Raw genomic sequence first — 22,966 nt, 5'->3', positions numbered from 1 at the left:
TGCTGCACAGAAGACTGAAGAGAATCTCCCTTGTGGCCAAGGAGTGACCACCCTGTGAACACAGGTACCAACCAGCAACTCGACGTCTGCTTTGCCGCCGCCTCCCGCCGGAGCCCGAGCCCAGAGCCCGACAAGAACCAGATTCCCAGACCTCTCAGAGCCCGATCCACAGTCCCTGCAAAGAAGGGACCCGTGGAGGCACCGAGTGACGTGGGACCGGACCTCTTGGAAGACACCCGAAAAGCTGACTGCGCAGCTTCTGAGGCATCCTCGACGTTGTGCTTTGGGGATTGAGAACCCCCACCACCGAGCAGCCTTTGCACCGAAGATCAGCCCTCCAGCATCTCCACGATCTGCGTGGGGCCCTTTTGCATTGTGCCACTCGACGCGCCATCCCGGCCACTAGCCACGTGGTCAGCGGCCATCTTGGCAACGAACCCGAAGATTTAAACAACAGGTCTGGTTGCTCCAGACCTACCCAAGCTCCTGTGAAAAGGAGCACCCGCTCTGACCTTGCTGGTCCGAGTGAACAGCATCTTTCAACTTCTGCCTGGCTTGCCTTTGCCAAGGCCTGTTTGCTCCGATCAAGGTGCCGACACCGCCAACAGCGAGAAGCCTGCGTGGGACAGCTCGTGACCGACTCCTGGACGTCCTCGACCCCGGGTATCCACGTGGCTGCAGAAAGAAGCTACCCGACAACGCCTGTTTGCACCCGACATCGCCTGGTTCCAATCTGGTTCCACGGTAGTCACTGGCTAGTGACTTTGAACACTGTCCCCTCTGCTTTCAGGTCTTCACATCTTTAGATCCACCCTTGGATCCACCGGAACTCTTCTCATCGAGCCGCCTGCAGCATCTTCAGCTCCAAGCACCATCGACCAGCGTGACGAAACCCGACACAACTTCGACCCTGTGCACCCGCTTCCTGTGGGTGAGGTAACTCAGCTCCGCCGGTGCCCCTGCACTGGTACACATCCCAAGGGCCTGTGTTTTAAGTTTCAGCTCCGTAGGTCACTCGGAAGGTTCCTAACTTTCTAACTTTGTGCTTTTTACGCACCATAGACTTTGTATTGAGAAGTGCGTGCACTTTGAACACTGCACCCGAGTCCCGTGGGCCTTCCCCGACTTAGTTAACTCCAGTCTCGAATAGCTCCAGCGATTCCCAAGGCCCTAGGCCTCTTCACTTTCCTATTGGTATCTCTTATACCACTTTCTTAGTATATGGTTTAGGTGGCCCCTAGGGCTCATCCATATTGTGCAACTTTTGTGTATTTTAAACTGTCTTGTGATTTAACGCTTGTGCTTCTGTGCTCATAAAGAGTCCAGGGGATTTTATAGTTAATAAATCAATATATATTTTCAATATATATCTGTGTGGTGTCCCTTTCATTTGGTATTCAAGGGGGTTGTGTATGGTATAACAGCTGGCTTCACATGCCTTTCAGAGTTTAGCCTAAGACTGCTTTGTCCACGTTACCACTAGGATAACTGGTCTACAAGGTTGAATTACAACCATCATCATAAGGGTTGCTTGGCATGGTACAAAGTGATCACTAGAACTAGTGAGCATTATATACCAGGCCAACTTCTCACATTGGTGAGCAGCGGATTGGGATCTGAGCTTGCTGTTGTTTTACCATTACAATCTTTGAGATTATCATTTGAAAGATCATACAGGTACCTGCTAGGTACATATAAAACAAGACTAGTATACTTAAGTTCTACTGAACTTAGTTGTTGTAGAGCAAAGGGAGTAGCACACCCTAGCTACCACTACTAGATAGGTTTAGTTGGTAAACACCAGTGTAGGTAGATTGCAACACATCCACCCACACTAGAGCAATGTCTGGAGCAGAGGGGTCCAGTGGACTTACTCCTGTTGAGAGTGACCCTCCAAGGGCACCATCCAAATTTGCTATTTTTTCCTTTAAGGAATTAAGACAGCTTTGTGTCTTAAGGGGTCTGAAGACAGGGCCTTCCCCTACTACAGACCACCTAAGAGAGCTCTTAGACCAGTCTGAGACTCTAAAGCCCTCTAAGGCAAACCCCACAGGGGATGCTGAAGGAGGCCATCCTGCAGAGGATGACACTGTAGACACCCCTGCCCCTATCATCCTGGTAGATGAGGAAGCCTCCACCACTGGAGCTCCTCAGGTAGATGAGGAGGAAGAGGAAGAGGAGGAAGAGGAGGAGGTGGAAAGCAGTGAGTCAGATGATGACAGAGATAGTCAGGTGCTGGTCAGTAGACTGAACCAGGCTAACTTAAGTGTGTTTGGGACTGAAGCAAGGCTGACCTTGCCCAGCCACCCAAATGGACTTAACCAGGGGCATAGGAGGAGGAGGAATCACTCAGGTGAATCCAATACCTCCCATGTCTCTAGAGGCTCTCATGGTCACTCCAGAAAGGTGATGACTAGCCCTCAGAGAAGGGAACATGAGACCAAATTGAGAGAAACTCAAATTAGAGAGGCTGAATTGAGAGTCCAGAGACAAGAGTTAGAAATTGCCCTGGCCCAAGAGAAACTTGCTAGAGCAAGACAGCCTAGAGAGAGTGGATTAGGATCCACTGGTGGCAGCAATATCCAGAAGGATAAAGACAGGTCCTTTGATACAAGAAACCTGAGTAAGATTGTGCCCCCCTACAAAGCTGGGGATGACATCCATAAATGGATAACTGCAATGGAGAGAGCCTGCAGAGTACAGCAGATCCCTCAGGAGCAGTGGGCAGCAATCTTGTGGCTCTCCTTTGAAGGTAGAGGCAGAGACAGACTCCTCACAGTTAGTGATGGGGATTCTAGAAACTACATGGTCCTGAAGAGTGCTCTGATTGATGGGTTAGGCTTAACCACTGAACAGTACAGGTTAATGTTCAGAGATACCCAGAAGACACAGACTCAGGACTGGTCTGAATTTGTTGAATGTGCCACTAAGGCTCTGGAGGGCTGGTTGCTGGGAAGTAAGGTTACTGACTATACAGGATTGTATAATTTAATTATGAGAGAGCAAATCTTAAGTAATTGTCAAAATCAGCTTCTACATCAGCACCTGGTTGACTCTGATCTGACCTCCCCACAAGAATTGGGTAGGAGGGCAGACAAATGGGTCAGAACCAGGATCAGGCCTAAGAACCAGGGTGGTGACCAAAAGAAAGAGACTACCAAGCCTCAAGAGAAGGGTGGGGATAAAAGTAAGGAAAAGACTTCCCCAGGGCCCCAAAACTCCAAGAATGGGGGTGGGTCCCAAGACACTTCAACATCCCAGAAAAAGCCTTATTGTCATACCTGTAAACAGGTGGGGCATTACAAAACAGATAGCTGTTGTCCCAAGAATGGCAATAAGGAGAATATACCTCCAGGTAAGGCTCCAACACCTCCTGTCACTGTTAGCAGTGGTCCCCCAGGTGGTGGGAGCACCCCCAAGAATTTGGGTGGGTTTACTTTTGGAGGACAGGTGGACTCTGGCCTATCCAGGTCCCCTAACTCAGATACTCTTGTCTATGAGACTGGCATGGGGTTTGCCAATTTCACAGCTTGCCCAAACACTTTGAGCAAGTATAGACAGGAGCCCCTCATCAATGGCTTGAAAGTTGAGGCCTTCAGAGACACAGGGGCTAGCATCACCATGGTGGCTGAATGTCTAGTCCCCTCAAGGCAACTTTTACCTGATGCCAGATATCAGGTGACAAACATTGATGGCATAGAAACCAATCATCCCATGGCAGTAGTCAATCTTAGCTGGGGAGGTGTCACTGGCCCAAAGAGAGTGGCAGTGTCAGCAAACTTGCCTGTAGATTGCCTACTGGGTAATGATTTGGAAATCTCAGCCTGGGCTGAGGTTGAACAGCAAACCCATTCTAGAATGGTAAATCTCCATGGAAAGGTTAGAGGGGCTGTAATGGCTACAGCCCCAATTCAAGATGTCCTTCCTGAAAAGGTTGGGAGGGCTGAGCAAACCTCAGCCCCATCTTTAGATAACTTCCCTCCTGGAAAGAGTAGCAGGGCTGTACTAGTACCAGCCCATACCCAAACTGAGTCTCCTCCTGAAAAGGTTGGTGGGGCTGTGATGGCCACAGCCCAAACTCAAACCGATACCTGGGTAGTGAAGCCTGAAATGATGGATCACTCCACCCAAACAGAGAGCATTGAGGAGGAAGAGAAATCTCCCTCCCACCAGACTTTAGGAAAGGATCAGCCTCCTCAGGGAACTGATCTTACCCCTGATGAAGGAACTGTCCCAGAGGTTGTTAGGCCTGGCCTGACAGAGCCTCTGATGGCAGTGGACCCTTCTCAGGAGGGACCCAGTCTGGAGCAGGTAACCTGCCCCTCTCTACCTTGCCTTACTCAGCCCAGGGCTGCAGAGGACAAGAAGGACAGTGAGACCCAAAGGGCCCCCTGTCAAATAAAGCACCCCCATCAGCAGATTAGGGGCACCAAAACTAGTAGCCCTAGTGAGGTGCAAACTTTAAAAACCCCTGAGGGATCCCCCTTAAAAGTAGTTAGGGACCTCCCCCAGATGGATATTGTTGGGCACAGCCAAACCTGGGACCCTAAGGGCCCAAACCTGAACTGTCCCTCCAGTAAGCCAAACAGAGGGACTCAGCCTCCAGCTTTAGGTAGCCAGAGGTTGACCCTGAGAGCACAGTGCAACTCAGTCAGAGAAAGAAAGGCACACATGGTGGAGAGTGATTGGAGGAAGCTGAGCCCTACAGAGGAAACTCACTTCAGTACTCCATCTCAACACCAGCCTTTGACTTTGCAAAGACACACCACAGGTAGAGATTCCCTATGGTGGAGACCCTCAGATACCCTTAGGGTGAGGGATTGCTTAGTGGACCATGAGACAGGGGGTTACCAAGCCAGAGCTGGTACTTCCTTATATGGCCACTTAGGCAATATAGGCTTACCTGGTCAAGGATAGCCTTATCTCCTTTCGTTTGGGGGGGGGTTATGTAGGAAGGTGGATATCTGACTATGGTTACCCCCAAACTTTTTGCCTGGTGTTTAGCTGGTTTTTGACTTAGTTGGCCTGGGATCCTGCTATTCAGGGCCCCAGGCTGATTGCTCTCTCCTTAAAATGGACTCCATGTACCTTAGGTGCATAACACAATTGGAATTGGTTCACCTTATAGGCCCCTGTAACAGTGTACCATAGGTACCCAGGGCATAGGTGTAGCCAAGGCCTACCAGGGGCTGCAGCATGTATTGTGCCACCCCTGGCCTGGCCTCCATATTTGACACAACTGGCTGATCACTCAGCTGGGGTAAGTTGGTGTAATCACCTCTTACTTAGGTACAGTATGCCTGTGCCTAACCCTAAACTGGACACATATGTTCCTATCAGCCACTCCTATGGAAGGCCTCATCAATCCTGGAGGCAGAGTGCTTGGAAATATGTGAGATGGTGCTCTAGCATGAGCTGAGCCTGTCTGCAGCTGTCGGGAACCACTCCCTAAGCTGTTCCGGGATATTGCCATACCATATACTCTTAAGTGCATTATAATCCTCGCGGTTAAATGCTATCTTTGGTTTGGCTTTATCAAAACATGTCGAGTAAGGTGTCATACGAATTGGAATACTATCCCCTCGCCAGTTCTGGCGACGGGGATAGCATTCCACCCTTCTAGAGGGACACGACATGTGTGTAGCCTTAACCCCGGTTAAAGTTAAACAGAGCCTCAGCATCACAAAATGGATGCTGCCACCACAGACACATGTCTGACCTCCTGCTGCTGGGAGTCCTTCCAGCGAGGAGGGCCTGGACAAAGGGTTTCCTGCCTGGGGAGGTGCGAGCACCACCCCAGACAGGGTTTTGTGTATTGGGTAGGACAGGGCTGAATAGATTGAGACATGCCTGGGGCACACAAGGTGTCCCTGTGCATAAGCCAGCCCAAACCGGTTCTGGGGCTTTCCAGCTCCAGTCCTGGCGAGGAGCTGGACAAAGGAGAGGGGGTGTAACCACCCCCCTTCCTGGTCCCACCCATAGGGGAGGGACCTAGCAGGAGATCCAACCCTCAGATTGGAATAAGAGAGGGAGCAGTGCCATTGCACAGCAGATCATCCCGAAATCAACTTTAAACTAAGAAGAAGACTGGACTTCGACGTTCTGCTGCACAGAAGACTGAAGAGAATCTCCCTTGTGGCCAAGGAGTGACCACCCTGTGAACACAGGTACCAACCAGCAACTCGACGTCTGCTTTGCCGCCGCCTCCCGCCGGAGCCCGAGCCCAGAGCCCGACAAGAACCAGATTCCCAGACCTCTCAGAGCCCGATCCACAGTCCCTGCAAAGAAGGGACCCGTGGAGGCACCGAGTGACGTGGGACCGGACCTCTTGGAAGACACCCGAAAAGCTGACTGCGCAGCTTCTGAGGCATCCTCGACGTTGTGCTTTGGGGATTGAGAACCCCCACCACCGAGCAGCCTTTGCACCGAAGATCAGCCCTCCAGCATCTCCACGATCTGCGTGGGGCCCTTTTGCATTGTGCCACTCGACGCGCCATCCCGGCCACTAGCCACGTGGTCAGCGGCCATCTTGGCGACGAACCCGAAGATTTAAACAACAGGTCTGGTTGCTCCAGACCTACCCAAGCTCCTGTGAAAAGGAGCACCCGCTCTGACCTTGCTGGTCCGAGTGAACAGCATCTTTCAACTTCTGCCTGGCTTGCCTTTGCCAAGGCCTGTTTGCTCCGATCAAGGTGCCGACACCGCCAACAGCGAGAAGCCTGCGTGGGACAGCTCGTGACTGACTCCTGGACGTCCTCGACCCCGGGTATCCACGTGGCTGCAGAAAGAAGCTACCCGACAACGCCTGTTTGCACCCGACATCGCCTGGTTCCAATCTGGTTCCACGGTAGTCACTGGCTAGTGACTTTGAACACTGTCCCCTCTGCTTTCAGGTCTTCACATCTTTAGATCCACCCTTGGATCCACCGGAACTCTTCTCATCGAGCCGCCTGCAGCATCTTCAGCTCCAAGCACCATCGACCAGCGTGACGAAACCCGACACAACTTCGACCCTGTGCACCCGCTTCCTGTGGGTGAGGTAACTCAGCTCCGCCGGTGCCCCTGCACTGGTACACATCCCAAGGGCCTGTGTTTTAAGTTTCAGCTCCGTAGGTCACTCGGAAGGTTCCTAACTTTCTAACTTTGTGCTTTTTACGCACCATAGACTTTGTATTGAGAAGTGCGTGCACTTTGAACACTGCACCCGAGTCCCGTGGGCCTTCCCCGACTTAGTTAACTCCAGTCTCGAATAGCTCCAGCGATTCCCAAGGCCCTAGGCCTCTTCACTTTCCTATTGGTATCTCTTATACCACTTTCTTAGTATATGGTTTAGGTGGCCCCTAGGGCTCATCCATATTGTGCAACTTTTGTGTATTTTAAACTGTCTTGTGATTTAACGCTTGTGCTTCTGTGCTCATAAAGAGTCCAGGGGATTTTATAGTTAATAAATCAATATATATTTTCAATATATATCTGTGTGGTGTCCCTTTCATTTGGTATTCAAGGGGGTTTTGTATGGTATAACAGCTGGCTTCACATGCCTTTCAGAGTTTAGCCTAAGACTGCTTTGTCCACGTTACCACTAGGATAACTGGTCTACAAGGTTGAATTACAACCATCATCATAAGGGTTGCTTGGCATGGTACAAAGTGATCACTAGAACTAGTGAGCATTATATACCAGGCCAACTTCTCACAGATGGTGTCACCTTTGAAGACCTGGAATGATCGGTCGCCCAGAAAGGATTTGAGCCAGGTTATTGCTGTCCCTGACACTCCCAAACGGAGGAGTCAATGCAGTAGAATTCTATGGTTCACAGTATCGAAAGCGGCGCTTAGATCGAGGACGATGACTGCCACTGATCCCGCTCGATCCAAGATCCCCCTGGCTTCTTCCATTACCGCCATTGGGGCGGTTTCTGTCCCATGCTTGGGGCGGAAGCCCGTCTCGGAGGGGTCGAGCAGATGGTTACTGTTGAGGAACTCAGTCAGGTGTTTATTGACGTGTTTCTCGAGGATTTTGCTCATCCAAGGAAGCAGGGAGATGGGGCGATAGTTACCGGGGTTATTGGGGTCCAGGTTTGTTTTTTTGAGGAGTGCTCTTACCATCGCTTGTTTCCAAGGGGAAGGGACAATGCCTGAGGATAGGAAAGCATTGAGCAAGTCAAGGATGGTGGGGAGAATGCTGTGGGTAGCAGCAACCAGAGTACGAGGGGCTGCTGGGTCACGGGGGGAGCCGGACTTTACTTGGTACATAATGAGACTGAGCATCTCTGGGTCCAGGAGTGGGAGGTTATCAAGAGTATTTGGAGAGTTCCGCACAGGTTCCAGAAGGGGCAGGGGTGTGCAGTCGAGATAGGGGTCACTGTCTGTGGCGGGGAAAGAGGTGTAGATTTGTTGAATTTTTTGGAAGAAAAATCCTGCCAGATCATTGCAGCGAGATTGTATGTTATGAGTAGGTGGTGGGTTTTGAGGGAGCTTAGTGAGACTTTTTACAATCTGATATATTTCTTTTGGTTTGGAGGAGGCTGCAGTGATTTTTTCTGTGTAAAAAGCGGATTGAGAGATTTTGATCTCATTTTAATAAGACCTTATTGCTTCCCTGTGTATGGTTTTGTCTAGGGGAGAGTAGTCTAGTCGCCACTTCCTTTCCAGTTTTTTGCACTGACGTTTCATCTCCCTAAATCCAGAGGAAAGCTTCAAGCTCTCCCAGCCCTCACCTGCTCATCCAGTGATGGGAGCGCCAGCTCCCTGCATGGTAACTAATGCCAATATCGCTAACACCATGTCACTATCGGCGAATGGGCAGATATTGTTGGGGGGTGGGAGTGGGGGGGGGCAATCCTATACTTGGAGAGACGAGGGATTTCCCCTCCAATCCCCGGTGATCTCCTGAGAGTAAGACACTCGCGTGCTGTACACATATATATGCACACGAGGTGCTGCGCCTGGTGCTGCTCGCTATTCGGGGCCCCTCTCCAGGCTCAGCCACCTCCCTCCGCCGGCGGGTGCCCCCTGCAGGCCCTCCGCCGCACTCTCTCCCTGGGCCATGGGTGGGGAGGTGAGAGCAGCCAGAGATGGCGGATAGCACCGCTTGCCTGGGCCTGTCCCGGCTGCGCCCGCCTGCAGAGCTGAGCCAGGTGAGTGAGTGAGGTGCCTGCTGCGGAGAGCAGGGCGCATGGAGCCTGCAGGGTGCTCGGCACCCCTCACCCTCGGGCCTGGCGTCGTACCCTTCGAGGCCGCAGCCCTCACACGCACGTTTGTAGCGCCAAGAGGCCGGTGGCGGAGAGAGGAAGAACACTTCGTGTTTGCATTCTCCACACCCTACTCGTCTAAGGCAGAAGCGCCTCGAAGCAATGGAATTTACCTCGTGGGGAGGCGTTATGCAAGGTTATGCATTCATTTCATCCATCCATTGGTTCATGCGTCACACATGCACACCAATTTAATCCACTGACTAAAAGGTGTTGTACTAGCAAGGCCCTGCCTCGTGCTTTTGTTCATTAAATACACTTCTGCCATTCACGAAGTATCCAGGGCGCATGGTCTCTTAATAGCGCCGACTGCAGCGCGGCCGCCTCTTGGCGCCTGCTGAGACCTGCTGCTCCTCCAGCTTCTTTCCTGAAGTTGCTTCTGTTCAGTCCTCGCTGGGAAGGGGCGGAGGTGGAGGGAGTGGTGGGAAGGGAGGGCTGCTAGTTGTGTCTGAGTGGGGTAATTAGGAGGGCGCAGGGGCGGCAGCTCCACGCGCTGCCAGTGCAGCGCCTTTAAAGCAGAAGGTGGGAGCAGCGCGGATCAGAGGCAGCGGCGCCAGCAGGGGAGGTGGGCTCGGGAGCACGACCCCCAGGAGAGAGGGAGAGGCGAGAGCGGTGCAAGCTCGGCTCCTTCGAGGAACGGAGGGTCTCCCCAGAACTGTCATCCACAGCCCGGACTCCTGTCTGGAAACACCGATTCTTCCAGCGAGAGTCAGAAGACAAGAGGCGCAGACTGAGGCTGCCTCGAAGCACTATCAGGGCAAAAACGTGGAGGGCGTTTCATCTGCAACTAGAACTGTCAATTGCCGACACATAATCCCGTCTATCTCACTTCACCGACATAGTGTGACCCTCGACACATCCCTTCATCTCCAGGCTCCTGGGCTCCTATATCGATCCAAATTGGAAGGCTACTATTGAGGTCACGTGTAGAACGGTATATTTTGCTCTGTCAGGGGGCTTTTTTCCACTGAGAAAAGTGGGGTCGCTTCTGCAATCTGGGGTTTCCAAAGGCCCCCATCCGGATCGCATGAATCTCACGATGACACAGTAGAGGTTTCCTGGAAGTCCAACAGCTGGACTTGTACTTTTTGTGCTGTGTGTGAGGTCGTTTCTGGGAACGAGGGCTTTGGGAAAGAACGCCCTTCATCACTTCTTGTTGTTGTTACTTGGTGGCTTTGGGGCTGTCATCGCCGGAGAAGGAGGGACCCCCGTGCACAGACCCCGCCGCGGAGGAGCTTGGAAGTGCGTGGGCTGAACCGGGCCAGCTGTTGGACTTGTGGCCGGGAAGAGGATGGGGGGGTGCCTGCCTTCGAGGGGGCTGCTGCTGGTCTGTGGCCTGCTGCTCTGCCTGAGGAGGTGAGTGCAGAACCGGGGCTCCCACATACATCTTATGCATGAGGGGGATGACAACGAATGTTCATAATTGTGATGATAATACGTGCTTGACATAGCGCTGCCACCGCCTCTAAGCGCAGTGAACAATCGGTGTTCATAGAGCCCAAGTGAGTGGTGCAGTGGCACGGTGTGGGAGCACGCTCGGTGATGCACAGGCATGTATGTCGCATAGAGACCCCCAAGACAGCGTCGTGCGCAGCCCTGCTGCTTGCCCGGGCCATGTGCGGCTGCTGCGCTCTGCTAAGGTACAGCCAATGGATGAATGTGTCTTCTGGTGTACACACTGTGAGCTATCACGGCGACAGGCACGTATAGCGCTTGGCAGACATGCAGCCGGTGCCCAGGGCTGGCACGCCGATGAGGTGACATGCGCATGGGACGGTTTGCCTTACATTTCACAGTTCAGTTAAGGTGGGTGGGGTGTGGGGGCGGGGGGAAGGGGCCTTGCACCCAGTAGGTATGGTCCGGCAGTCTCCAGTTGAACCAGTAGCGCTTCTCTTCATAAAGCGCTACACCCAAGTTAACTAGGTGTTGAGTTATACTTTGATATGTGATGATATAATTTATTTATTGTATTCTGCCATGTGTATGTCATGTGTTGTCACGCGCTGGGCTGTATGTCAAGGTGCATATCGTGCTATGCTCTGGTATGTTCTTTGTTTTGCTTTGCTAGTGTGTGCTATATGCGATCATATGTTTGTTATCTATTAGTGTGTGCTATGCTCCGCTGCCCTGTGTTATGTGTTGTCACGCCCTGCGCGGTATGTTACGGTGTATATCATGCGGTCCTCTGGTATAGTCTATGCCATGATTTGCTATGTTATACTATATGTTATGAAATGTTTTGGTATATAGTATACTGTGCCCTGTGCTATGCTATATGCTATGGTGTATATCCGCTGGCTGTCTTCTGGTATACGCTGTGCCATGGTTTGTAATGTTATACTATGTGTTCTTGTATGTTTTGTTATATCATACATTGTGCCCTGTGTTGTTCTGTGCTATGCTACATGTTATATATCCCACTGGCTTCCCTCTGGTATAGTCTGTGCCACGATTTGCTATACCTTGTATTATAGTGCGATGTGTGATATGCGGCTCTGTGTCCTAAATGATGCGGTGCTATACTGCGTATGTTTTAGATATGTCTAATGTGCTGTTGTGCTGTACTATGTTATATATGATTCTTTCCTATATCTGAGGTGCTGTTGTGTGCAGTGCTATCTTATATGCTGTGCTATGTTTTATGCTATGTTATATGTTTTCTTATGTTAAACTGTGAGTTTTATGCTCTTCTATTTTGGGTCAGAGTGAACGGTATAATCGAGTCACACGGTTTTCTGTGCTCTTATGCCACGCTATGCTCCACTGTGTGATGCACACAAGGTGGTGGGGTGTTGTGTTATAATATGGACTCTGTGCTGAGCAGAGTACAGAATTGAAGAGGGCAGAGGGCGCTGCACGCGCTCATTATGCCCTGCAAATAAAAGCAAGGCCGCTGGAATTGTGCGATTCTGCCGCAGTCGAGTTTTCCACATAATTGTGGATTTTCTGCATTTACCACAAAGTCTTTCATTTCTGCATAATTTGCAGATTTTAACAAAAAAAATCCTAGTTAAGACGGATCAAAGTTAATAACGCGCTACTTCAGAGGGTACTGATTCATGTATTTAGGGGTTAAACTGATATTAATAAAGTGAAACTAGCCCATACGGTGTTAACAAGGGTAACAAAATGACATATTAGTGAAACATACTGCTTCAAAGTGTATGTACAGCAGTACACCACAAAATGTGTCCTTTCTTGGTGCATAATTTAGTCAACTCTGCCTATAATGTCGTCCTCCCCTGCCGCATAATTCGATAGGCCCTAAATATAAGTAATTCAGACTGGCTCTATGCTGTGCCATGGTGTGTTGTCTCGTGCAGGTAGTGTTGTACTATGGCTTGTTCAAAGGAAGTTTGTACACTCGTGCTTCACTGGTGCAGAGGGGCAGGTGAGTCTCTCTGGAAGGGAACCCTCTCAGCCCGGCCGACAGCAGCCATGTCTCACTGCAAAGGAAGCAGTCACGCCAGCAGCACCAGACTCTCTGTGCCTGTAGGAGTCTCCAGACTGGCTGCCAGTCAGTCGCCCTGCTCCTCGCAGCGAGTTAATGGGGGAATGCATGAATACATGAGGTGCTTGGGATAATTACATTGACCCCCAAAGTGAAACTGCCAATGCTGTGAATGGGAGGAGGTGTGGCCTAGTGGCTAGAGCAGCAGAACTTGAAACCTCGTGGCCTAGGCTCGAATCCTAGCTGCTCTCTTGGATTAACACGGTGTGATTCTGGGCAGATCACTCAATCTCCTTGTGCCTAACAATGAGAAGCATGTACAATAGCGTGTATTTCTTCTCCTCCCTGCGCTATATAATAATTACTAATACACGGCGAACATTCGGTCAGGTTCGGGGGTCGTTCTTTGAAGTGGGATCTTGTGTAAAGGCGCAACTTTCAAATGGTGCTTAATTCAGGCGCGAACACATCCCGGCGCATGGGGGTGACACGAACTGTCCAAGATCATAGAAGACGGTTAAGAGGCAAAGCCGGGATCAGAGCAGAGATCTTCACCCCCCACAGGCGCTGCTCCAATGTGGGCAAAAGCGGAAGCCGAGATCAAAGCTATCTCCTAGTTTACAGCGTGCAAGTGAGCGTTTATAGATAACGTATTTACCCCCAGGGTCAGGCAGTGTGGCAGTCGAGGGAGCCGGGAGTTTAAAGCATGGTTTCTGATCTTCGCAGCTGGTAATTCGGCTCACGATGGCCAATGCCCCGTGTAGTGCCCCTGGCATCAATTTCCCAAAGCTGGTTCACCTAGGCGCGCTCTCGCTATCAGCAGTGTTTCAGCAGGAGCCCGGCGTGTTCTGTCTACCTACAGCGCTCCGCACCTTCTTGGAATGTTTTTACAGACGTCTCTGGTAATCCCTGACAGAGGCGAGGATGAGGCGGTTTCTCAGCGCTCAGAGCCGGGCTCAGCCCACCGGCTCGTGTGCACTCTCTTCCCTTTCAACGCGCATCTCTCCTTTCTTTTATGTTTTATATTCACCCAAAGGGCACATTTTTTCTTCTCTTTGCCAGCAACACAGAAGTAAACTTCAGAGGTGTGCGCTACATCTGAGACCTGCAGGACGGGGGATGGGGAGGGCGTGGTCAGTGCTGAGGGGCGGGGCTACTTACCCAGAGGCGTGTTCAGTGCTTGGGAGGCGGGGCAGGTCGTGAGGGAGGGAGGGAGAGCTGTTCCTAAGAGTGCATAATTCCGAAGCTAACGCGCTGCATGTACCCTGACGGCACAGCATGACAGACGGTCCAATACAATGTGTTAAGGACCGCAGCCCTGTGAGTTCTGCAGGCCGCTACCTGTGTCTGATGTACAGCAGCGCGGGTCTCATGTCGCCTCCAAGGAGTAACCTTGACAGTTTCTTCTCCCAGCCTGAAGGATTTTATATATCTAGAACAATGCACTTGAACTGGGAAATTACGCATGGTTTTGGCACACTTGGGCAGTGCGCCCCTGTCCTGTAAGTGGAATGTCCTGTTATTAGAAATGTTCGAATAGGCACATTTATTTTGTGTTATTCCATCTAACAGAGATTTGCAGAGTGCTGTGTTAAGTGCTTTATAGCGCATCGCTCGCCAGGAGAGGCTCTTGGCGCTGAAATAAAAGAGAACCAAATATAAAAATGTCAATGTCTCCGTGAACTTCAGACGGTCGTAGGGGGTAGTAGGCTGAAATGTGCCAGAGTGAACGAGCCCCCCTCCCACGTCCGTGCCCACTTGCAGGCTGGCAGCACCCGTCTGAGGAAGGACCCAGCACACACGTGTCTGTGCGGGCATGCTCTTTCCGTAGGGAGACATTGAGTTTCGCCTTGCTGTGAGATGTGTTTCCTGGCACCGCCTGTTCTTCTATGTTTATTCTGCAATAAACAACTCTAAAGGATTACTGCTTCGTTCTTCTTCTTAACAATCCGCCCTTCACAACAGGGGTCCATAGCATGGAAGATTCTAGTATAACTATTTGGGAGAGGGGTGTTAGAAATGGAACTATGGGAAGGTATCATAATATGGGGCATTCACAGAGATCACAGAAGGGGCACATTGGACTTTGGATGCGGGGTCTTTTAGGTGGAATGTTCCATCGACAGAAGCCTCTGGGGACGGGACCTTTGCCACATAATGGGAACGTCCCCTAACGGGGGGGGGGGGGTGAGGGGCTGTAGGGTGGGAAGGGGGCGCTCAATGTCTGGAGAGATGCGCTTATCCGCAGAGGCCACGGCCCCGGCGATGGATTACAGTGAGGCGGCGGTCACGCCGGGACACTGTAACACCATTATTCCTTGGGCTGTGCCCTTATAACTGGGGCCAAGCCCAGCCCATGTTCCGCGCACTTGGGGACCCTCTGCAAGCTGTTCACAAGAGGAGGACGACGTTATAAGAACGCCCTCACCCCCTTACATCGGACCGTGTTAGCTCCAAAATCCGCGGTACTCCTTTTACCCACCTCGAATGAAAGGCTGAGGCCCTACGTGCCCCTATGCATCTTGTAGGTGGCCTAGACGTTACAAAGAGCGCTGAACCCACTGAGGTTTTTACAAGCGCGCAGGTTACTCGTTTTGTGACGGGGATCACACGTGGCGGGTGGCTAAGACGCCGGGACTGCTCCACGAATACCAGTTGAGTCTCAGCTGCTAGATCAGATCTAGAGACAGACTCACATGAAAGAAAAAGTGCAGATCTTTTCGATAAAACTAACATTTATTAACATAAGAATGTATTTCATGATATTGGCAGAGAGTGGCTCGTCTATCACTTTTCTGTCGCGTCGGTGTCCCTGTAAGGTTGCAACAGAAAGGTGCTGATAGGGCGGTGAATACCAGGCGACCGCTCACAGGTGGTTTACGTCAGATCCGGCTGCGGCGCTCGCGGTTTGGACCCATAGGACTTTAGGTATTCAGGAGGAAGGGAAATGTAAACCCTACTAGTTACATACAAAAAATAGGGAAGAAGTTGCAGGGGACCATTGACAAGATGCAGCTGGGATCAAGGGGATGTAGTATCCGCAGCTGCTCCGCTTGTTACATCTAGATACAGCGTACACCCTTTGAAACTAGGGTGACCAACTGTTATGGGAGCAAATTCAGGACGGTGACTGTAAAAATTCAGGACAAAGGGTCAAAATTCAGGACAGGAGGTAAAAATTCAGGACAAAACTTCAGGACAATTGGATAAGTTTTACAGACACATCAGAGGTCGCGCAATAGTATGTAAGTAAGCCCAGCCATACCCAAACATATTCAACCATTTGCAAACCTATTCATCATGTATCCGATCATCTATCATTTCGCTCATCCATCCCTTCATTCATCCTTTCACTCATCCATCATCCATCCATCCACCCTTTCACCCTATCCATCTGTACACTCATCCATCCTCTCTTCTACCCATCCCTTCATTCATTCACTCATCCATCCAGCCATTAACACTTTCACCCATCCAGCCATCCTTTCACTTACTATCCATCCACCCAGTCACTCATCCTTCCAACCATCGACCCTTTCAGTCATCCATCCATCCTCCCTTTCTCTCTCCATCGACCCTTTCACTTAGCAATCCTTCCTTCCATCCATCCACCCACCCATCTACTCATCCACTCATGAATCCATCCATTGACCCTATCACGCATCCATCCTTTCTCTCATCCATTTATCCTTTCCCTCCTTCACTCATCTATTCATCCTTTTATCCATCTACCCTCCCTTTCACTCACTCATCCGCCCTTGCATCCACCCTTTCGCTCATCTGTCCATCCATTCACCCATGCACTTATCAGTTCATCAATCATCTATCATTTCACTCATCCATCAACTCACTCACCATCCACGCTTTCAGTCATCCTGTCATCATTTTACTGATCCATCCATCCTTTTACCCATCCAGCTACCCTTCCACCCATACATTCAGCTATTTACCTTTTCTTTCTTCCATCCTTCCACTCACTCATCAATCCAGCCATCCTCTCTCATCTTTCAATTCAATCTTTAATTCATCCACTCACCCTTTCACAAATTCATCCAGCTATCCACCCATCCCTTCACTTATTCACTCGCCCACCTTTTCATATTAATTTTGAGCTGAGCCTTTCTGAGACGAGGCCCATCAAGAACTTCACCCTCGCTGCAGGAGCCATTCCAGGACTGGGACAGAAGCCACATAGGGAAGAGACAGGATCCAACACAGGGGGGCACAGGAGCCATCACAGGCGGGGGGCAGGTGGGGTGGACAGGAGCCATCACAGGAGGGGGAACATGATCCACCAGGGTGGGCACAGGGGTGGGCATGCAGTATTCTAGTATCGTCCTGTCTCTTCCAGGGTGGGGTAGGGCTCCTCACCCCCTCCTGGACAAGACAACGAGTAGACAGGCTCTTTCCAAAATGTTAGCTTTGCCATCCCCCACTGACTGTGATGTACAGTACGTAAAGGAGATACTCCAAGAGAGCTGATTTAACGGATTGTCCTCCATACTTTGTTACTCAGTGTGGGTGCGATGTTGCCATTTCTTTACTTTATTACATTATAGGCTGCATGTTTGAAGAACCGCTCTGTGAAGAGAACCAGTGCTGCCTCGGTGCAATCAGGGCCGGTTCTAGGATGTTTGGGGCCCTGGCAGAAAGGGAATGTGTGAGGCGGCGGCCCCTCTAAATTGCAGAGACGCATTCAGGGCTGTTTGCATCTGAATAGATGCCCCTGCTCCTGAAGCCACAGCCCCTCCCTCTCTCACCTTCGAGCACCTCCTAACAGCTCATCAACGGCTGGAGGTGTGAGGGGTGCCATCCCGCTGTGCCTCTCCAATGCTGCTGGGTATCTGAGCTTTGCAACAGCCTCGGAGTTCAGAAGGGAGGTGGGTGGAAGCTGTGCCCAGTTAAAATTACGGACAAATGGCGTCTGTTAAAGGATCCTTCACGGACAACGGACAGACGGCCGAAATTACGGACTGTCCGTGAAATTTACGGACGGTTGGTCACCCTATTTGAAACCGGCCAGCACGGTACCCAGTGCCCCTCTCTGCACACGGGGTCAGATCACAGAGCTGGCACTTGGCACTGTGGCAGAGACATCTCCACCATCTACTTATGTATGTATATGTACAAATACCATAAATAAATATATAAAACAACATTAGCGCGTCTCCGCTGTGCACAAACAACTTTTTGTACCATTTAGTTGATGGAAATATAATTTAGTGCTGGTGATAAAGTTACATGTGCTGCTGCAAGATTGTCCTGCCCCGAACAGTTCATTCGTGCAGGGTCACAAGACTAGAACAGGGCCATGCTGGGAGCTCCATGGAAGACAAGAGAGTGGCTGCTGTGCTCCCTCTGCTCCAGCCTTCCACTGCGTCTGGTTCTGTATGTCCCTGTCTAGATGTAAACAATCTACCCCCAGGGGACGGAATGTTCTAATAGCCTTACAGCATTTTGTCTCATGTAAAATTTGACCCCGTCTGCGCCAGTGGCCTAGATCTCAGGCAGGAGGCTTCTAAGGACAGGTATAGAGAGCCCTTGGCTGTGGTCAATAATATTATACGGCAGCAGGATATGAACTACACAGCGCAGCATGCCATACCATGCTATACTATATACTATTGTTATTATATTGTCATTGGTACAAAGCTTACACCCATTATTATGGCTCCAGAATCCTGTCTCTCTCAGAACACACTTTCATGTGGCCCAGGAAGCCCCATCCATCGACTGCGTCCACTGGTTCTGTGAGATCAGCATGTAGAGTGTGTACTTTGGAAGTGGTCTGTGTCATTGAGTGTGAAAGTACAACACGTTTGATCATGTGGAGAAGTGTGGCTCAAGTGGTTGGAGCGGCAGACCCTGATGCATAGGTCTGGCCCGGACCAGGGTTCAATTCCCTGCCTCGGCGGGTCTTGGGCTCAAAATTTCCCCGGACCTTACAATTCTTGCCTCTGTGCCTATTCCAATCATGGAGTCACACTCTGTAACTCTGGGCAATAGCTTGCTTAATCTCCACAACGGCCCCTCGCAGCGGGATGCCTGTCTTTCACCTTGCGGATGCCCAGTAATGGGTTATCTCGCAGGGGAATACCAGGACGGGTTCCCTAAGCAAGCGCCGGGACGCTTTCGGGCAGCCATTCGCTCTACAAATCAAATTTAATTTCATTTCATTTCATTTCATGTAAGGTCTTTGCAGTATCCTATGTATTTTGATTTTACACTGTGGAGAAACCTGGCTCAATGGTTAGAGCAGCAGACACTGATGCAGAGGTCTGAACCTGGACCAGGGTTCAATTCCCGCCTAGGCAGCTCTTGGACACAAGTTCCCCGGACCTGATAATTCTTGCCTCGGTGCCTAGTCAAATCATGGGTCCCACTCTGTGACTCTGGGCAATAGCTTGCTTAATCTCCACAATGGCCCCAGCAGCGATTGGATGCCTGGCTTCGCCTTGGGGGTGCCCAGGAGTGGACATTTTCACAGGAAAGCCAGGAAGGGTTCCACAGCGGTATGAATACAGCGCTACGAGACCTCAGGGTAGAAGGCGCTATATAAATACAAAAACACAAACAAACACACTAGGTGTTCGTTGTTGCGTGCTCATTTAGAATAAAGTGTTTCCTAAGAATCACTTAAGCACCAAACTGTACCATAATTTACTGCATCACATTTTAGCCTGTCTTTTTGTCCCACATCACACCTTACTTATGCTATTTTACAAGAATATACCCTACTATATAAACTTACTATATAATATAAACCTACTATATAATTACAAAAGCACACCACCCCATCTTCCATATTGATGCATAACGCAGTTGCAGCACATTACAGGGCGCAGTTACAGCACAAGGCTCATGTAGTATAGCGCTGTAAAGCTGTGCCATGGGTTATATAGCCCAACACATTTAACCTCCTCACTTTTTAAGTATCCACTGCAGAAGTAACCAGCGATCTCAGTGAACAGAGTAAAGGAATCACCTAAGCACAGCCAGTGTCTTTAGTACCCTTCAAAAATGACTTGAATTCTGGGTTATGACATAGTTCTCTTACTTTCCGTAAAAACACAAATACATTCTCTGGTAAGCCACCTTCTTTTACCACAATGCGGTGTCAGTCCCATCTCAATTATGCCGACCTATGATGTAACTAAGAGCACTTTTGGGGTGTGCAAAGTTGCTCAGATTTTTTTTGCCACCGAAAAATTTGCAAAACCTTGTGTAGGGTGCAGATTATTTCACTTTGACACATTTGTGTGAAAATCCTAACATGCAACAGCAATGTGGCTATTCAAAGAGACATTATTACGTGGACCATGTCCTACTGGACTCCATCTCTTCGAGTCACGGGATTAGCCCAAGGCCCATTTCCTATTTTTGATGAGTTGGGTCGCTGAGGTAGAGGGCAGGCAGTTGGTCTTTGTGAAGGCTCTCTTTTTCATCCTTCACACACAGGTAACTCATACAGAAGGGAAGGGAGTACATTTAGCCCCAGACCTCACGAGAGGAGAATATTTATGTCAACACCACCTAGACAGCAACTGGAATCATTAAAATGGAGACAATCCAATCTACAAAATGTGTCTATCCTATAGTGTGTCTATACTGGTAGGTAATATCGGTTTCCAGGATGCTGGCCGCCAATCAGAGGTCTCAACCTGCCCTGTCTGTCATAACATTGCCTTTAGCTTAGTCTAGTGGCAGAAAAAAGCAAAACACAGGCTTGTATCTTCTTTCCACATCTTCCACTTACATTTCTGATAAGACCTGAGCAAGCTACCTGTTTGTGTAAAGCCCCGCCCCCTCCATTCAAACCACCCCCTCAATTACAGGTCTGGAGAAAGCAGAAAGGAGGGCTGGTCTGTGGGAATACTGTGTCTGTAGTCTACCTGGGCTGCCACGCCAAGTGCAAAACACTGCTCCGCAAGGATGGCTGCATTGTAAGAAGCCTAGACCGGGTGTTATCCGGATTAAAGAGGGCAGTCCGAGGTCCAGAAAAAGACTGCAATCTGGAAAGATGAGAATTTGCAAACAAAAAAAGGGACTGCCGATTTTACCTTTGTTTGTGTAGTGTGAAAAAGAAGGATCTATCTGCCTGAGTGGACAGTGCACCTCTGTAGTATAGAGAGCCAGCAGGACTGGTCGCTCACCTCCTCTATGCTAGGAGTGAAATGCTCATGGATGGATTATCTCACATCCTCATTGGTGAGAAACCCCTCTGTTTAGTGATTTATGTTCCCACTAGTGATGCGTCACGGTGAGGAGCCATTCACTGGATTGACTCATCACCAATGATGAGGAATACCTCCAACAGATGGATCCATCAGCTCATCGGCGGAGTCTTTACATTCCGTGCTTTATCTTTCCTAGTGGAAATGAGCCTTTGGATCACGTGCCCGACCTGCCCAGTGCTGTTGTCATTTTGCACAGAGTGATTCCTTTCACCATTGGGCTGAGCCCTTGTATGGAGTCATTCTCTCCAGCTCATTGCTGACAAATCTTTGAACGGAGTGATTCATCTGTTCAGTTTTTAAAGACTCATCTTTCTCATTGTTGAGCGGCCCTTGAAATGAGGAATTGTCATTCCCATTTTTGTAATTCCAGCAGAATGAGTAAATCATTTTTTTCATTGTTGAGAGACCTGTAAATTGACCTGTAAATTGAGTAATTTATCTTTCCCATTGTAGACCGTCCCGTAAAATGAGTAATTTATCTCTCCTATTGTTGAGCGGCTCGTAGAATGAGTAATTTATCTTTTCCATTGCAGAAAATACCTTGGTCTGCGTGGTCCATCTTCCTCCTAGGTGAGAGGACCTTAGAATTCATATGCCCATTGTTGAGAGGCCCTTTAAATGAGTAACTCATCTTTTCATTGTCGAAAAGCGCTGCACTCAGTGATTCCTCTTCCACGTTGATGATGAGCCCTTAAATTGATGCTTTCATCTCTCCTGTATTGACATTAGCTTGGGCTCTATGTGCCGGTGGGCCGCAAGTCATCTGCGGCTGGGCAGCAAGTCTTTGCATTGAGAGATTTTTAGTTTCCGTTGTTGCAGTGTTCCAGGACTGAGGAATCCATTTGCCGCTTGGTGAAAAGAGCATGGATTGAGTTCATCACCTCCCTGTTAGCAGCAAGTCTTTGAACTGAGTGATTTATCGTCTCCATTGTTGAAGGGTTCTTGCATTGAGGCGTCCATTGTTAAGAAGACCTCAGATTGAGTTACTCACCTTCCTGTTAGCAGTAAGTCTCTGGACTGAGTGATTTATCGTCTCCATTGTTGAAGGGTTCTAGCATTGAGGAGTCCATGGTTAAGAAGACCTCAGATTGAGTTACTCACCTTCCTGTTAGCAGTAAGTCTCTGGACTGGGTGATTTATCGTCTCCATTGTTGAAGGGTTCTTGCATTGAGGCGTCCATTGTTAAGAAGACCTTAGATTGAGTTCAGTACCTCCCTGTTAGCAACAAGTTCCCGCCCCCTCTGGATTCCAGTCTGTGGTGGCCTGAGGATCTGAGTCAAGCCCCCACGCCCAAAGACTCTATGAGAAATTTGGGAGTTCGCTGGGATAACCATCTTAGTTTTAATGCCCAGGCCCAAACAGTAGCAGCATCCTGCTTTGCGAAGATCAAGACTATAAACAGGCTTATTAACTATCTGCCGGTGGACTGCCGTAAGACTGTGGTCCAAGCATTAATAACATCCCACCTTGACTACGCCAACGCGCTATACCTTGGTATCACAGCAGGTTTATGTCATAAACTCCAGAATGTCCAAAATGCTGCCGCTCGGCTGGTGGAGAGAATTCCTGCTAGACATCACATCTCCCCACATCTCCGCAAACTGCATTGGTTACCCATTGCTAAAAGATGCGTATTCAAGGCCATGACTATGGCTTTCAGAGCTTCTAAGGGTAATGGTTCGGCCCATTTGAAAAGCACTCTGCGACCGTATGCCAATGCCAGGACATTGCGTTCTAACTCCCTACTTCTTCTCCCCACTCCCAGATTCAAACGAACTCGTTCTGGAGGGAAAAAATTTGAGGTTTGCGCCACTCAGTGTTGGAACAAGCTCCCGATTGCCCTCCGTGCCTGCCAGACAGAATCGGCATTTCGAAAGTCTCTTAAGACCCACGTTTTCTCTATATAATGTTCCTTTCTTTCCTCCCTCTTTTTTCTCTTTCTCTACGCCCCCTGTTCCCAGATCTATCAGCGCAGGGACGCCCCGATGGGGCAGCTGTGTGCTTTATAAAATACACAAAACAAAA

General features: G+C 49.8%; 1 protein-coding gene across 2 annotated transcripts in view; it reads left to right on the top strand.

Annotated features, from left to right (window-relative positions):
- Positions 1–22,966, top strand: part of WNT10A (Wnt family member 10A) — a 357,396-nt gene that overhangs the window by 221,166 nt on the left and 113,264 nt on the right. The window contains exon 1 of one of the 2 annotated variants that reach the window (XM_086954441.1): positions 9,714–10,609. The exons of the other annotated variant lie outside the window; for it this stretch is intronic. Coding sequence (XP_086810567.1) covers positions 10,545–10,609 — 65 coding nt within the window. The 5' untranslated portion in view covers positions 9,714–10,544. Of the gene's footprint in view, positions 1–9,713; positions 10,610–22,966 lie in introns of those variants that run through there. 2 annotated transcript variants of the gene reach the window in all.

Source organism: Lissotriton vulgaris, chromosome 2_1 (assembly GCF_964263255.1).
Source record: "Lissotriton vulgaris chromosome 2_1, aLisVul1.2, whole genome shotgun sequence".
Taxonomy (NCBI): Eukaryota; Metazoa; Chordata; class Amphibia; order Caudata; family Salamandridae; genus Lissotriton; species Lissotriton vulgaris.
This window is presented reverse-complemented; position numbering and strand designations above follow the sequence as displayed.